This window comes from Parasteatoda tepidariorum, chromosome 6 (assembly GCF_982258835.1).
Source record: "Parasteatoda tepidariorum strain Cologne lab strain chromosome 6, Ptep-v5.0, whole genome shotgun sequence".
Lineage (NCBI taxonomy): Eukaryota > Metazoa > Arthropoda > Arachnida > Araneae > Theridiidae > Parasteatoda > Parasteatoda tepidariorum.
The window spans coordinates 18948158-18965647 of NC_141760.1; the positions used below are offsets into that span (position 1 = coordinate 18948158).

The 17490-nt window shown below is 26.4% G+C and overlaps 1 protein-coding gene across 2 annotated transcripts; it reads left to right on the forward strand.

Moving 5' to 3' along the window:
- The first annotated feature begins 139 nt into the window (after positions 1 to 139).
- Positions 140 to 17335, forward strand: LOC107454084 (citrate synthase, mitochondrial). 2 transcript variants are annotated; one of them, XM_087165498.1, is made up of 10 exons: positions 140 to 246; positions 681 to 731; positions 999 to 1106; positions 2007 to 2204; positions 4155 to 4343; positions 7647 to 7846; positions 8533 to 8662; positions 9867 to 9968; positions 12385 to 12594; positions 14155 to 17335. In XM_087165498.1, the coding sequence occupies exons 3-10, from the start codon at positions 1014 to 1016 to the stop codon at positions 14317 to 14319; spliced, it is 1287 nt and encodes a 428-aa protein (XP_087021624.1). In that variant the 5' UTR covers positions 140 to 246; positions 681 to 731; positions 999 to 1013; the 3' UTR covers positions 14320 to 17335. The 2 variants fall into 2 exon arrangements, with proteins under 2 accessions (XP_087021624.1, XP_042901547.1); XM_043045613.3 differs by lacking the exon at positions 140 to 246 and adding an exon at positions 363 to 550.
- The last annotated feature ends 155 nt before the right edge of the window (positions 17336 to 17490 follow it).

Below are 17490 nucleotides of genomic sequence, written 5' to 3' on the forward strand. Positions count from 1 at the left end.
GGATATCTTTATGTTATAAAACCGTTTAAATACTTTATTCTTCTTATTAAGTGCAAGTTTTTAGTCTGCTTGTCTTTCTTATTTTGTTAATAACTTGGCAGATAGTTTCTGTTTTCATTTATTAATTTTTTTTTACTCTTAGTTCCATTCGTTCAAATTTTTAGCGCAAAATATGATTTTAATTTAAAATTAGTACTTTCTGTTGAAGTTAAACGAGATAGAATTTAGGAAAGAAAAATTGTTTTGGTAAGTTAATTATAAAAAATTCTAAGATAAGGTGATAAGGAATATCAACAAAGTCGCAACTATGCACAAAACACTAGGGCCTTGAAAGTGAGATATTTCATAAGATTCTTATTTTTTCTTATCAGAATCTCCCGGTGAAATGGTCGTGGAACGAGAATGATTTTTCTGTGATAACAGCTGGCGTGGGTTTTTTTTAGAATATCTTTCTGGAGTCTCACCTCTCTGTGTATATTTTTTTTATTGGTAGTCTTTAATTATGGCTTTTAATCAGTTTTATAAATTTTCACATGCCAAAAATTTGATGGTAAACATAGATTCCTATAAAATCATCAATAAATGAGATAGATATTTATTTTATTTATAATTGATGATTACATTTGTTGTGTTTACATATTCTAATATTATTTTTGTACTAAAACTTTTTTTTTCTTTAGAGACTTTTTCCTGGTGTGAGAAAATGCTCCAGAAACTATACAAATACCACAGTGAGTATAAAATTTTCTCTCAAAATCTTTTATACTGGTGTTAAGTCCTTATTATATTTATAATATTTATTAAGTTTGCTATTTTGGTTATTAAAGAAAAATTCACCTGATTTCACCTTTGCTCTCTTTAAATTTTAAAATGTGTTAAAAATTTTAAAAGAATACATATACAAAAGTATACTTAAAAATGTAATATTTTTCCTATTTTTTTTTTAATTTTTTTTTTCCATTGAAATTCTCACGAATTTAGATATTTTGTAATTACAGGATCTAAAAGAGGTTATGGCGAGATGTATAATAGAACATCAGAAAAAGGTTAAAGAATTTCGGGAAGTTTATGGCAGTAAGGTGATTGGAGAAATTACTGTTGATCAGGTAAGCATAAAGATATTTTCATCTTGAAATTAAAATTCTCATTCATGTTATTAAATTGTTTATTTTATTTTATAAGCATCAGTGAACAACTAACCCAATTAAGAGATTACAGCTACCAATGTTCAACTTTGTAGCCTTGTAATTTTGAACCCAATCTAGAAGACAAGGGAACACCTTTATCAAGTATTGAGAGAATTTTGCCTTTGTATAGAATATTCTTTTTTGATGGAACTAACCTGTGTGCATTACAAGGCGACAAAAACCTCCCTCGGTGCACTAGGCGGCAAGGGGACTCTAACCCATGATCCTTTTACCATTGAGAATATTTTATGTCAGCACTGTAGGCGGTGCAAGTCAGGTGCGGAATTTCGAATTGATCAGTCATCACTAGGATTCAAACCCAGTTCACCTCATTGGGAGGCTCTATCCCTTAAGCCGCCACGGTTTAAATTGTTTATTTAATGATATTTTTATATCTAAAAATTTTTAATGGAATGTTATAAAGTGTACATAGCGTCCTTTTTTGGTACTAATTATAGGTAATTAAAGCCAAAGAGGACTTATAATTTACTACTGTAACAATAATTTTTATTTTTGGAGTATTATGGTTTCAATTGCATTTGACTTAAAGGTGTCATCACACTGACAATTATTAAATATCTGCATAGACTTAGTGATTTTTGTTGCTGAAATAAGGTTACCATTTTTGACTCTTGAATTCTACATATTTCTTCTTTATAATACTGAAAAGTTGTATCTGTAATCATCCATGATTTTTTTTTAAAATTAATGTTTATCTTATAGGGACCTTTGTTAATTATAAAAATATTTAGAATATTTTTATTTATTATTTTATTAGTTTTATTTATTATTTTATTATATTACTTTATTGTTTTTAAGGTTTATGGTGGAATGAGAGGCATGAAAAGCTTAGTTACAGAAACATCTCATCTTGATCCAGAAGATGGAATTGAATTCCGTGACTTCACCATTCCACAGATAAAAAAGCTTCTTCCAAAGGCTAAAAATGGAGAGCAGCCTCTCCCTGAAGGATTATTCTGGTTACTATGCACAGAAGATATTCCTACTTTAGAGCAGGTTAAAAAAAAAATTGCATAATTTGTCAAACAGAGTGAACATATTTGTGACTATTCACAAATATATTGAAACTACACAATTTGTTGTTGTGCTTTGTTGAATAATCAGATAACAATTAGACTAAACATTTATAACTAAGAAATTTTTAAAGAATATTTCTTTGTTTCATAATACTTAAGTTTATAATAATTCGATCATCTTGTAGATAATCCTTCATCCAGCTAAAAGTAGAAATAAAATTTACAAGATAAAGTAAATTAGAATGACATAAGTTGAATTTGAGTAAACAAGATAGATTCACCAATGTGAAAAATAATTGTCAGATATTATCTAATCATTATCCTTAATTAAATAATACTTTAAATCACAAAAATATTGTTCAATTTTTGTTTATGTATGTTATTTTTTATTACTGTTGTTGCTATTTTTTCTTCTTATTTTATTTATTTACTTTTTTTTTTGGGAGGAGGCAGAATTCTAAAAGTCATTTTAGGTTTGAAATATTTTCTTTTGCAATTAAAATAAATTTTTTCAAAATTTTAAGTAAACAGTACAATTTATATCAAAATTATCAGTTTAGTCTGTGTTTGACTTCAAGATACAAGATCTTAAATTATGAATGCTTTGTATTCGAAAAACAATTTTTTAGTCTGTAACTTATTAAAATTTTATTCATATTTTAAATATGTAGTTATTAAATGCAAATGTTTGTTGTAAGTACATAATAACTATGGGTCATCAGAAACAATTTACACATCTCACTGCTATTTTTATGGTCTAGTGAATTGTTTGTAAATAGGTTTTATTTTATAAGTATTTATTTCATTAATAGAAACCTAAAAATCTAAAGTATTTCTTTTTTTCCCTTTAAATTATAGGGGCTTTAATTTTATTTTCAAATTTTCCTCTGACTGAATTTCATAGATTCAAATTGTGCTCTAATTTTTTTAATGCACTTAAGATGTCAAAACTGTTTTTCAATCGCTAACTCTAAATACCATTGTCCAAACATTGTTAGTTTTCTTTAAGCTAGTTGTAAAATAAGCACGAATATATAAATTTTGAAAAAAATTGCTGTTTTATTAGTGTAAGCAAGCACTGTTATCTGTGCTGAAAGCAAATTTATTTTTGATATTTAGGCAGTCATTGTTTGTCTTAGCACTGTTGATACTCTAATGACTATCAATCTTTTGAACTTAGTTTTTGCTTGTTATGTTTTATCGAAATAGTATTATGACGAGACATCTATAATTTAAAAAATTGTCTATTTTATGAATACTAACTATTAAAAAGCACTTATTTGTTTTAATGAACTATTTGGTTCCAATCAGGATTGACTTTGATGCCAGAAATTGGTGTTTGACTTAACAAGTGTCACAAACTGGTTTTGACTTGTCAAGTGCCAAAAACTGGTTTAAACTGTGTAAAAGACATTTAAAACCTTTAAAATTTTGGGAGAGATCTGGGTATTAAAAAAGGTAAAAGAAAGGAAGGTGTAAGCAGCTTTATGGTATAAATGTTTAAATCCCATTAAATTAAATTAATAATAACACTAATTTTGTTATAAATGAAATTAAAATGTTTATGTAGTTAATGTTTTTCATATCTGATCATAAATATTTAATTAAGGGTTTTCAGTTTTATCCAAGGCTATAAATGTCAAAAACTGTCACTTGTCTAAAATTCTCCAACTCTTGTTTCTACAGACTTATAGTCCTTGTTATTAAGCAGTTTTATAAAAATTTTCTATCTCATATGCATTATTAAAATGTTTTGGGAATATTTTGTGCAATAATGTAGTATATATGCATTATTACTTATTTAACAGGCATTTTAATTATATAATTATTAATATGGCATAATTTTAAATGAGGTAGATAGTTATGTAATGAAATTGCTTTTAAATTATGTACAAGATGTATTAATATTTTTTTATATATATTTAACCAGGTTCAAGCAATTTCAAAGCAGTGGGCAAGTATGGCAGACCTTCCACCTCATGTGGTTACAATGCTTAATAATTTTCCCTCTCATATGCACCCAATGTCGCAATTTAGTTCTGCTATTCTTGCTTCCCAAACAGAGAGTAAATTTGCACGAGCTTATTCAGAAGGTGTGCCAAAGTCAACCTATTGGGAGGTAGTATTATCATTGCTTGCATATTTTTAAGAATTATATTGCGATTATATCAATAGCAAAATACATTATTAATTTATCTTCGACTATTTTGTAATTTTATGTTGTGCTATTCTATGTTGTGTTTTATTTTTATAATCGAAAATCAAATTTTAGTAATTATACATAGAATTTATAAGAGAAATAAAAGAGTATTTTTTCCAGAAAATTCTAATTGCGCACCTGAATAATTCTATTTGATGTGATTATTCTATCGTTTTTTAAAATAAATTTTTAAATAAGTTATATTTATTGGGTTTTGCATATTTCTTTAAATTAAATTTTTTTTTATTATGATATTATTTATTATAACACGTCAATCTTGAAACATGCATTTAATTAACTTTTTTTCACTCTCCCAATATGTGTAATTTCGTCGTAAATACAAGTTTTTTCATCAATAATTTTTCAGTTATCGCCCTAGATTTCACTGTTTTTTTAAACTTTTTTGATGACTTGCAAAGTGTGAAAATGAAAAAAGAGGAATATGTAATTTTTTATGTGTTGATGAAAAAAAATCTGTTAATTAAAACTTTCTTTCTTTAAATTTTATATATCTATGGATAAAAAGAAAAATAATTACGAAAAAAATACATATAAAAAAAAATTCAGATAATTCCTGCAATTACATATCTGAGAAATCTTACACAAGTCAAATATTATTAAACAGATTTAAACATTTAAATTAAATTATATTTCTCATAATGCATTATTAATGTTATGCTAGCTAAAAATAAGATATCACATGATTGCTATGTCAAAAATTTGAATTTCTCTTGAAGTTGTTCTATGAGATCTCTAATGATTAAAATTAACTTTTATTTTAGAAATATTATACAAGAACTTCATGTAATATTTTGCTCTGCTAAGCGATATTATGTAATAATATTTTTTCTTTAAGTGCACTCTGTCAATAAATTATGTAACAGTTAGTTCTTACTGATAAATGCTTTTGAATACTAGTTTGTGTAAAATTTAAAAATAAAATAAAATAGAAAATATTTATTTTTCTTCTATTTTACTATTTCATGGTAATGAAGTCAATATTACACATAAGCCAGTGTTTTCACTACAGCGCGAGAACGCGAGAATCTCGCATATTTTTTTCTTTTCTCGCATTAAAAAATGATTACCGCGAGAAATTCGCGCATTCTATAAACCAATTTCAAAATTCGCGAATTTCTCGCATTTTGAAAAAAATTTCTCATTGTGCCAATTAGAATGAAATCCGTTTCACTTTTCTTCCTGGATCTTTCATTATTTTCAACATCTGCCCCATTATCTAGCTTCCATGTTTACCAGTATTGTTCAGAATCTTTAAGAACTACAGAGCACCATCCCTCCGAACCTCTTTCAGAACGCATTTCTCTGCAACCACGTGTTTACTGTAGGTAAGGTTTCTTCATGTAAGACGTTCAAATTTTTTGCGCATTAATGCAAGATGGACAAATACCTTGTAAAGGCAATATCTTCTACTCCGAAACGAACAAATGAAAATGAAACAAATGTGGGTAGAAACGATCAAAACGAAACAAATACGCATTTGAGTTACCTAATTAGAATAGCTGATGAAAAAGTAGATATAGAACATTTTCCATATGATGATGAAGCAAAAATATTCAATGCTTTAAAAATTAGAAGATATTAAAAATGCATTATAATTAAAGAAATGATTTTTTCACGTCTCTTTACGTTTTTGTTTTTTAATTTTTAGAAATCTCACTTAACTTTTTGAAATCTCACCCTGTTTTTGAGAGAGGGTGAGAAATTCTCACCCACTTTTTCTCTGCGATGAAAACACTGACATAAGCAGTCTTTATTTCTCAAGCAAGTTGATTCTTATTGTTTTGAAGTGTGATGGGCTTCATGCTACCCAATTATATAGAGCCCTAATCAATCAGGCTTACATCTCAATGCTTGTTCATTGTTCCATATATAAATAAAGTTAACGATTTTATGCAATGAAAGTAATTAATATCTTCGCAAACCATTGTATTTACTTGACAGCCATTGAGAAAATTTAAATAAAATTTAGTCTAAATATTATATGCACTAAACTTTTGTTAGAAAATCAAAAAGATTTTTTTTTTGCAGTTAAATACAACTTTGGCAGAATTCCCTTCTGTTTTATTCTATTAAGATAGATAGACATTTTCAATAGAGGCAAAAACCTGAGCAAAATCTTAAAATTTAAGCTTTCTTCTATTAAATCTGGAAATATGAATTTTACACTATGAGTATATATTAATACACTATATTACATTAATATTAAAAGAATGTGAAATTTCTGACCGTTTTTTTTATACGGTTTAATGGCAGAAAATTATTGAAGTGTTTTATTCTGCTCAAAGGACAAAATATAAAAAATTTTTTGTGTATTTATTGACAAAAATAAAATAATATTTTTGCCTGAATATGTAATAAATGGACATTAGAACCTAAATATTTTTTAAGAATTTAACTGTCTTTTTTTAACAGTGTATGTTATATTATTCATAATTTGATATAATTATTGTTAACAATTTGATATAAGGGTATACTGATATTTTACCCGAGAAAGTTGAGGTGTCTTTTAAGAGATAGAAACAAGTTCCTTTTAAATACCAAGAGAGACTGGCATCACTTGTTCTCATATGTTGACAGTCTATAATTATCTTCAGCAGCATTACAATCGAATTGGTGTAATAACTTTTGTATCATGAGTATAAAAATTCTGTTTGGGGATGGTTCTGTGTATGGAAAACATCTTCTTATTCACCCTGAATTAATTGATATTGACATAGAAAAAACTTCTCCTTTCAGTATTTTGCATCTATATTGGACAGCAAGACTGTGTATGGCTAATTAGCCCACATTAGCTTAAAATTTTTTTTTAAAGATTTCATTTGATGTAATTCAGTTTATAAGCCTTGTTTAATATGCAATATGTTACTCATGTTTTAAATATAGTATGTAGTATTCATTTTTTAAAAATTAAAATGTTACTGTAGCAGTATGCTGTGTTTATTATTTCATGGAACACAAATTGGAGAAACTATTATAATTTTTGTTTTAAAATTAAATTTATATTTATGTCAAAAAAATATGTAAATTTCTTTCAGACTTCTTATTTGTGCACATAAGAATTAGAACAATGCAATTTTTTTTTATAAAAAGAAAAAACAATGAAGATTTTGTCAAATTATTATTTTGAAAATACATTATTTTTGCTAATTGAGTATGATCTATGTTGTATATAAAGTTTTTGTTGACTTCTGTTTTTTTTAGTATGTTTTTGATGATGCTATGGAAATGATTGCAAAATTACCAACTATTGCTGCAATAATTTATAAAAATATGTTCAGAGATGCCTCTCCTATATGTCCTATTGATATGGAAAAGGATTGGTCATATAATTTTACATCCATGCTTGGTTATGACAATGTTGACTTCACTGAACTAATGAGGCTTTATCTTACAATTCACAGGTAAGCAATGTTAATATTTTCAAAATATTGTTATATGCGTTGAAAGAAGTTTATGTATTAATGCTTCTGTTTAACTTCACTCACATATAAAAATTATTTCCATAATCCAAATGAAAAGAATCCCATTGAAGAGGGTCCAGATGTGACTTCCCATTGAATTCTAAGGTTTTCCAAATAAGCAGTTTAGTGCAAATAAAAATGACCGAATATCTCCTATCAATTTGTAGCTCATTTGAGTAAAAAAAAAACCTTTTTAGCGTTCATTTTATTCTTCGTGTGGAATGTGTATTTCTTTTCAGAGGTAGTTTTTAAGGTTGTTTCGCTTGATTAAAATAATAGTAAAGCTTTCTCACAACAGTCTGTCGAGAGTTATGGAGACTAAAGATATAAAATTTTCTGACCAGTGGCGTGGTGGTGGCAATGTGGTCAGCATTGTGCACTAGCCATCTTTTTTTCCTCGACAGGCTGGTATCCGTCATATGAAGCTGATTGGGTTTCGGGTCGCTAACAGAGATGGATACCCACTACTTAACAACCTTGTTTGATTAATGTATGGGTAATAAGTTTTCAAAAGAAACATAAGTTAACCAAAATTAGGTGGAGATGAATGGAATTTAGAGGCAAAAACGGTAAACTGAAATTAAACATGGGTTTTAATCAAATTATCTTTTTTAATTTACTTTTAGTGACCATGAAGGTGGGAATGTGAGTGCTCATGCTTGTCATTTAGTAGGAAGTGCATTGTCGGATCCATACTTATCATTTTCTGCAGGAATCAATGGCTTAGCTGGACCTTTACATGGTTTAGCCAATCAAGTAAAGTGTTACGGTTACCTTTATATCTTATAAATTGATATGTTTGTATGAAAAATGAAAATAAAAAACAAGATAGCACTGGAAAGACAAGTTAAATATTTTGTGGAATAATTTCGTTGTTCTTAAAATAATAAAGTGCTTAAAACTTATCAGTAATATTTATTATAAAACTTTAGTCTATGAAATATGCTTTTTTTACAGTTATTATCCCTGCATCTGTATTAAATGTTTGAGTTCCGATTCGAAATTTTTTTTCTCTCATAATTAGCTCATTGTTATTTTAAAAGTTCACATTTAAAATGAAGTTGTCGGCCACTATCTCTATGTAAACTTATCATTGGTACTTAATCATTAACTTCATTACATCTTTCAAACTTGGAAATGATCGGAGCTTGAACGATGTATAGCTGTATAAAATTACAACACTTAAATCACTCTATAACTGTTTCAGGAATAAGATGTAATTTATTGAATGTGCTCTTTATACTAATTATACATTACATAAATGCTTAAACTGTCAGTAATAGCAACCTATGTATAACAATACTTTTTTATGTTCTGTAAAACATAAAAAAGTATTGTTATACATACTGTCTTTTTTATGTTCTGTTTTTTATGTATAACTGTATAAAGCAAAACACTGGTAGTGCTAATTGTTAAAATTCATATTCAGATCTCTGGGTTACTACTTCCAATTTATTTTTACATCTAAGTTAAAAAAAAAAAAAAAAAACACTCCATCCTATATTACACTCAAATTGTAAATACATTTAACTTCAGCTGAAACATGTCAATCCTTACACTTTAAATGTTGTTTTATTAATTGACTTAAATTAATTTATGGCTTATGACCTTTTAGAATTTATAAAACACAGAAAAATCTTATGAATAGTAAAATTAATTATAGACTTAAATATAATTTTAATCATAAAATCTAAAATATCAAGTCTGTTAAAACATAGTTTTGTAAACATAACATAAACAAAATGATACACCAGAGGTTTTCAAGATTCTGTCCGGTTTAGAATTTTTTTTATTGTTTAAAATCAGTTAAACATTCATGTGTTGGTTAACTAAGTATTATATATATTTTTCTTTTTATACTCATTATTGTAAATTATGTTAGTAATTTTTAAGTAAATTTTAATTGTTTCACAAATAAATAATTTTTAGTTCTAACATATTTTTTTAAAATATTTTTTAGGAAGTTCTTGTTTGGTTAACAAAGCTTCAGGAACAGCTTGAAGATGATTATAATGAAGATAGAGTTCGAGAGTTCATATGGAATACCTTAAAAAATGGCCAGGTGCTTTAAAATTGCATGTTGTAACATTAGTTTATTCCATTTTTTGCGATACATATTTAAAAATTCTATTGGTCATGTATTGTTTAAATTTGTACTGTTAAACTGTGGCAGAAGGACATCTTTCTATAAGATTGTAGTTCTGAATCTGTGATATTTTTTGTAAAAATTGAATGAAAAAAAAAGATATTTGTAATCTTTCCTTTTACAAAAAAAAAAAACTTACTTTTTCGACCTACGTCATGTTTTTTTTCCCTTGCTTAAATTGGCAGATGGTGCACTAGTGAGCAAAAATACCATCCAGATATGAGCATAATAATTATGCCAATTTTATAAATTTCAGAGTATAAGCAATTTAAATTCACACATAGTAAAATTTATGTTTTTGAAAAGTTTTTAAGCAACTCTAAAAAATCAAATTTCTGCAAACCTCTTATTTTTTTTTTTATAAAAATTGATTAATGTAGATGTAATTGCCTTTAAAATATTTAATAAACTCACTTTTATTTCAACATATTTTCGCAACTTGAAAAGCTGTCAAAATTTGTAAAAGAGTTTAATATGTCCTCTCTCCTATATGATGATTGCTGATCTTTTTCACATTTTAATACGAAACATTATTTTATTTATAATTTCTATTTATTATGGATGAATCATAATTCTTAGAACAATCCAACAACAATGAATCTTTTTGCGTAAAATTTAGTTATTGTAAATGCAAATTACCTAGTTCAATTTCCAGCTTTTAGTAGTAACATCTTTCCAATGTATAATTTTAGGTATACTTTATGTAACCAAAAGTATAGTGTTATATAGTTATAAGTTTTTAAATAATAATAATAATGTATTAGTTGTTTTAATTTACTGTTTCTATTCATTCCCTTCTTTAATTAGTTTAACCACTTCCCAGTTTTGACCGAACACCGTTCGGGTACTTGAAAAGGGGCCTTCCCTGTTTTGCCAGAGCGCTTCTCGTGCGACTAATTTTTTTACTCTATTGCAATGATTTGCTCGAATTTCTTTTCATTCTTTAGTTTACAATGTTTCTAACAGATGGCTCTGGTAGTCCACTAGAGGTATGATTGCAAAAGGTTTTGGCACTTTTCTTTTACGCGGGAAAAAGCGTGAATTTTGTTTTCACTACCTTAGTAAAAAAGCCAACTTTAAGTAAAAATGCAATTTTTTTTGCTCTAAATAAAAATTATTTCATAAAATCAATAATTGTAATAGTTTTGACTCTTGATTTGAGTTTATATTATCAATTTTAACAGAAATTTGTTTCTCAAAAATATGTTTATTTTTGAACCCAATTTGCCAGAAAAAAGACGCTGTTAAGCGGTTAAAAGTTATGTGAATATCACTTATTAGAGTGAAAACATCACTTATGTCTGCTTGACATACTTGTCATTCGCTCTGTTTTTTTTATTCTCAGTGATAAATATTCTTTTTGTTCAATTTCATTTTTTAAAAAACTACATTGATGTTGATATTCTCATAACTACAGTAAAACCTTTAAACAAAGCCTATGTGGCCCATGTTGAGATATAGCCTCGGTTCCTAATTTTTAACAAATTGGTTGATCAAAATATTAAAAATGAATAAATTTCAACGAGTGAAAATGTATAATTGCAAACAAAAATTCATTAATGTATGGTTATGTACCTTTTATTTATTATCATATTCAAAAATAACATTCATAGCTTTAAAAAAGAAGTATTTTCTTTTTCCCCAGACTCATAATGCCAATAAATTCATTAAGCTTTCTGCAAAGCAAGTAGTTAACTATTTGAGCAGAATTCCATCAGCATTGCTATTCTGCTAGGTTGATTTATTACTCTTCATTTAATCTACAACAAAACTGATCCATATTATGATAAAATTCTTTAACAATGTACATAATGCAACAACCAATGAGAAAAATATATTTAGTAAAGGTCTATTGAAATTATTGCAAGAATGAAATAAAAAGGTTGTCAAATAAAATTCAGACTAGCAGCAGGTGACCATAGTTAAGAAATTGTTGTTCAGAGGTTCACCATAAAGTTTATCCCATGAAAGATCTTTAGTTTCATCATAGGCCAACATAGTTTAGAGGTTGTCATTAAATGAGGTTAGAAGTTTTTTTTCTTTTTAACTTTCAGATGTGAAATAGCAGAATCTGCACTTCCACCATAAATAGTGCATTTAATCAATAATGTTTGTTGTAGATAAAATTAAATAATTAACTATGACAATTCTTTATATTTTTAGACTTCACATATTTAGACTTTTTAATTATAAAAAGATAAAATAATTATCATGAATAGAAAAGTTTTACTTTGTATTTATGATACAATTGAAAATATTAAATATGTACAAAACATTAGTATGTTTGAGATAAATTTTTTTTGTTTGTTTTCAATCTCTAAATATATTTTAGGTAGTGCCTGGATATGGCCATGCAGTGTTGAGAAGAACTGATCCCAGATACATTGTTCAACGAGAATTTGCTTTGAAACATTTACCACATGATCCATTATTTAAGTTAGTTTCTCAACTGTACAAAATTGTACCAAATATTTTATTGGAGCAAGGAAAAACCAAAAATCCCTGGCCTAATGTTGATGCTCATAGTGGTGTTCTCTTAAAAGTTAGTAATATTTAATATTTATAATATTTATTGAAAAAGGTTGATGTTCTAAGTTCGATAACATTAATAATTCAAAAATTTTAATTAAACATGTTTAATTACTTAACTGAATATAAGAAAAAATTATGCTGTTTGATTCAAAATATCAAGAATCTTTTTGTAATACAGAATTTATTTATGGGAAGATCATACTTTAATTTTGATGCTTTAGGTTATTTTTCAGCAAAAGATATTTTACAGTAAAAATATTTTATAAAGATTCCTCATCTGATAACACCCTTTCTTCAAAATAAGTTTATTAAATGAAAGTTGCTATCTATATATATATAGAGAGAGTTTCTTTGCCGTATAAAGTTATGTAATTTTAATTTTGTGTTAAATTCTTATTAAAAAAAGATAAAATATTTAACAATTTATTAATTTAAGTTAATAAGATAAAATTTATTGTACAATTAAATTTCAGTGCATAATTTCCAAACATAATTCTATACTGTAGATTATTTCTGTTTACAAGTATCTTTGGACCAAATTTGCAAACTTCATAGTGGGCCAATGAATAAAATCAAGACATTTTTAATAAAAATTAGAATATTTTGTGAAACAATTTACATATACCATGATACTTTTAAAAAGGCAAACAGCTAACTAAAAAAGTATAATTTTCTCCACTTTAGAGTAATGTATGCAAATTTTCTCACAAAAGAATAAAACATTATTTTTAATTCCAGAATTTGTTTAGAATCTAAATTTTCATCATTTAAAAATTCTATTATTGTATTGTTGATCATCACCATAAAATTTTGATAATGTGAAATTTTTAATTGAGTTTTCTTTTTATAGAATGATTTAATTCCCAATGAGGTTGAAACAATGAATCCTGTGCGTAAGGCTAAATGCCTAAACCATATATATATAATTAGTAGATGATCCATAACTAGGAATTATCGAATTATGCATTATCAATTCAAATAAAAAGATATTGGATCAAAAATTCAAATATTAGAAAAGGAGATTTTCTGAAAACACGAAAAGCAGGGCATCAAGATAAAAAACAAGACTTAAAAAAAAAATTTTTTTTAAAGTCATATACATGATTTAAACACAAGATGAAGTATAAACTTAATTATATGTAATTAATGAAACAAATAACATACATTCTCATTATATGTGAAGTTATTATAAGTGGAGTTTACCCTTGAAAGAATTTTTTTAATATATATTTGTATTAAAAATATATATTAAAAATATAAAAATATTATTTAATATATATTTGTATTTATAACTTATCAGTTTAAAATTGTATTAAGGATGTAACATTTCTAGATTTTTGACCCATAATTTAAAGTGTATTATTTCATAGAAGATATATTTTAGCTTTATTATTATTTTAAATTATGTTAAAATGTTATTTTATGCATTTTTTTTGTCTTTTTGAACCATATAAATTTTTTTCTTTTATTCACCTTATTTTTCTTACTACATACCTGTTTTACTTATTTTATTATGGCTGCATAAAATTTTGTTTACTTACAAATTATATTTATTTTTTCTCTCTCTTAGTATTATGGTATGTCTGAAATGCAGTACTATACTGTTCTTTTTGGAGTTTCTCGAGCACTGGGGACAATGGCCTCATTGGTCTGGGATCGTGCTCTTGGGCTTCCGATCGAAAGACCAAAATCTATGACTACAATAGGACTTATGAAGGTTACAGGAGCAATATAATAGGAAATTTCCACTGTAACAACTAGTGTTTGTAGTAATTCTTATATTCTGGGAAAAAAATGTTCTAATGTTTTATGTGTTGTTTCTAATCTTAAAAAGTTCTGATTGTAATTTAAAGATATAAGAAAGAAATAATATATAAATATAAAAAAAGTATGCCTTTAATTATAATATGAAATCAGGGAAAGTGAATGTATGATTTGTGTGTCACAGACTAAGCTTGACAAGGAGTGGCAAACCTTTTTATGTTACTGCGCCAAAAATGAAAACAACAATTATGTACAGGAAACGGGGCTTGATTGAACTCAAATTATTGACCTGGTTCAGCTTTAGTTCCTAGAAAATATTTATTTTTAAACATATAGAAATAAATTATAACAGAATTTTGTCATATTAAAGAAGGCAATTATCTTGTTTGAAATAAAATTAAAGCTAATTTCAAATTATTTTATTAACATTTTTCGTTTTTAAATAATAAATGAAGAATATTTTTTGCCTGCTCCATATTTAAAGACTTTCAGCAACATACTTTTTGTATAGTAGAGTTAACTTTTAAATACACAAATTCATAAGCATACCCAAGAAAAGATGTTATATGAAATTGCATGGTTGATTTCAGCTTTATAAGTTTACATTTTTATCATTGGCAAAACTATCTGTTATACGGATACTATTGGTAGAGATCAGTGTGGTGTTAAGGAGGGATAAATAAAGCATGCAAGTGCTAACAAAATTTCTTTGAATACTATCCCTGGCATGCATGCCATACCTGTGCTATAAACCATCCTGAATGCAAAATGTTCGAAAACTTACAAGATGGAAAATCATGCAAATTCATACATTATATATATCATGAATTTGTTTAATTATATCAGATATTTTATTGTATTATCAAAGGTAGTAAATGTTACATTTAAAAAATTAAGAGATGTTTTCTGATAGGCATTAATTGATCTTTTGAAATTCAAAATTCTATTTTAATCAGGTCAGGACATAAATGGTACTTTAGGATTATTTAAAAGCCTAACATTTTTATCTCTAAATAATATTTAATATTCAAGTACATAAGCAATAACATTATAAACATTAGATGTGTATGGTAGAGAAGGATGTATATAGTTCGTAAAAGTAGTAAAATATTTCCCAAAGCTGCAAAAAGTATTAGTAACTACAATATAACTAACTAAAGTGTGCAAATGTTAAGTTTTTTAAAAAGAATTTTAAGATTTGGAATTAAAAATTTTCGAGTATAACTAAAATTAACTTAGCAAAATAGAAGTCTTTAGGAAGTTAAGACAATTACTAGAATGAAGAATATGCAGCATTTTAAAATTTTATTCACAAAAAGTATAAATTTTATTTGCTAATCAAATTTTTTTTAAATATTACAAATTGCCTTCATAAATAAGACAAAATAAACTTGTGATGGATTTATTAATAAAAAGCTACAACTGCCTCTGATGTTATTACACAACTCTATATTGTATTACTTGTAGGTATAAGCATTGGCCTTAGTAATAATAAACAACGCATATGGGACGGCGCCTCTTAAATTTTTCAGTTTGAATGCTGATGTTCGCCTTATAAGTCAGGTGATCTCTGAAACTAGGAAAGAGGTTTAACAGGTCCTATTACTTAAGAAGCTCTGCTTGTTAAGTAATAGGACCTGTTTTGCTTGTATGTGTAAGAAAAGGAAACCTTTTTGCACATTTCAGAACTGGTTTTTGTTTATATTCAGAGCAAAGATGTGGCTTTCATAAAGGGGAAAAAAATTTTTGTTTTATGCTCGGTTAACGTTAATATGTCACAAAATGAAATTTTGACTTGTTCATTGTGCATATTTTTTTTATACCTCAATACAAAACTTTCAGGGAAAAGTTAGTAATAAAAGAAATTTGTTAGTTTTTAATTGTAAAATTTAGTTAAAGGCATATATATATAAGGTCAGGACTAATAAAATATGCTCACCATTGGCAATTAGTGAATTTTGAGTGGCAACGTATATGCTTATCTTTTTAATTAAGAGCTGGCAATTTTTATATTTTTATTATTTTCAGAAAATTTAGCCTTGAATGATATTTCCCCCCTGTTTTTGCAACAATTTTTGGAGAAAAAATCCTATTTTCTTTCTTATCTTTTCACAATTGATTTCTGATTCCCCGTTTGATATATCAAGTTAATAAAAATAGGAATTTTAAAAAATTATGTTGAAATCCATAGAACTCACTGCAAAAAACTTTGATTTCTCATTTGCAAAAATTGAGATTTCTGAGTAATAGTTTAGTTTTAAAAATAATGTAGAAATCTATAGCTGCTGAATAACTGGTTAGAGAAAGCCATGTTGAAATAGCTTGGCTTATGTCAAACGTGTGCGACAAAAAAAATATCGTTCAAATGCGCAATTTGGAATATGTAATATAATGATGTCATAATTTGTAAAAAGCAGGAACATTTGTTTTTATCCACAGCAACTGCGTAACTATTGTGCTAAGTTCAGGATTTCAGAATTTTTGCAGGGCCAACAGATTCGAAAGTTTTGCCTAATTTTACAATAAAAAAAACCCTGCTATCGTGAAACCACAAATTCTTAGATAAAATACATAATTTACTTTGAAATTACACATAGATATTATAAATTCTAAAGATTTTTATACTTCTCTTAAAAAGCTTTATAATATTTTATGTGTAATTATGTAATTTATTTTGTAATAAGCATTTCAAGTATGATATATTCCATAAAATTTCAAAGGCAAGAAACTAGAAATGGGAGAACTGCTAATATATTTACTGGCTACCAACATTTTTCGATCACTGTGTAATTAGAGCACATTAAATCTTACATTGCAATAAAAGAGTACTTTATTGTATCAGAACTAAATTTCATGAAAGATTTAAAATAAATGTTCATTCTACAAAATTTAAAGTGTTTGTGTTGAAACCTACTTGTACAAATGAGAAAAATATTTATATTGTTCTCACTTTATATTTTGCTAATAAAGATTTTTGCTTAATCAAATATAGATTTTTTTTATAATGAATAACATTTTAATTATTTGCTTATGTATCAATTTTCTACTTCATGAATTGAGAACATAAATAAGAGATGTTTTTCCAATTTTCAAAATTAATCATTTTAGGATTTTTTTTTAAAAATTTAATAGTGTGAATTAA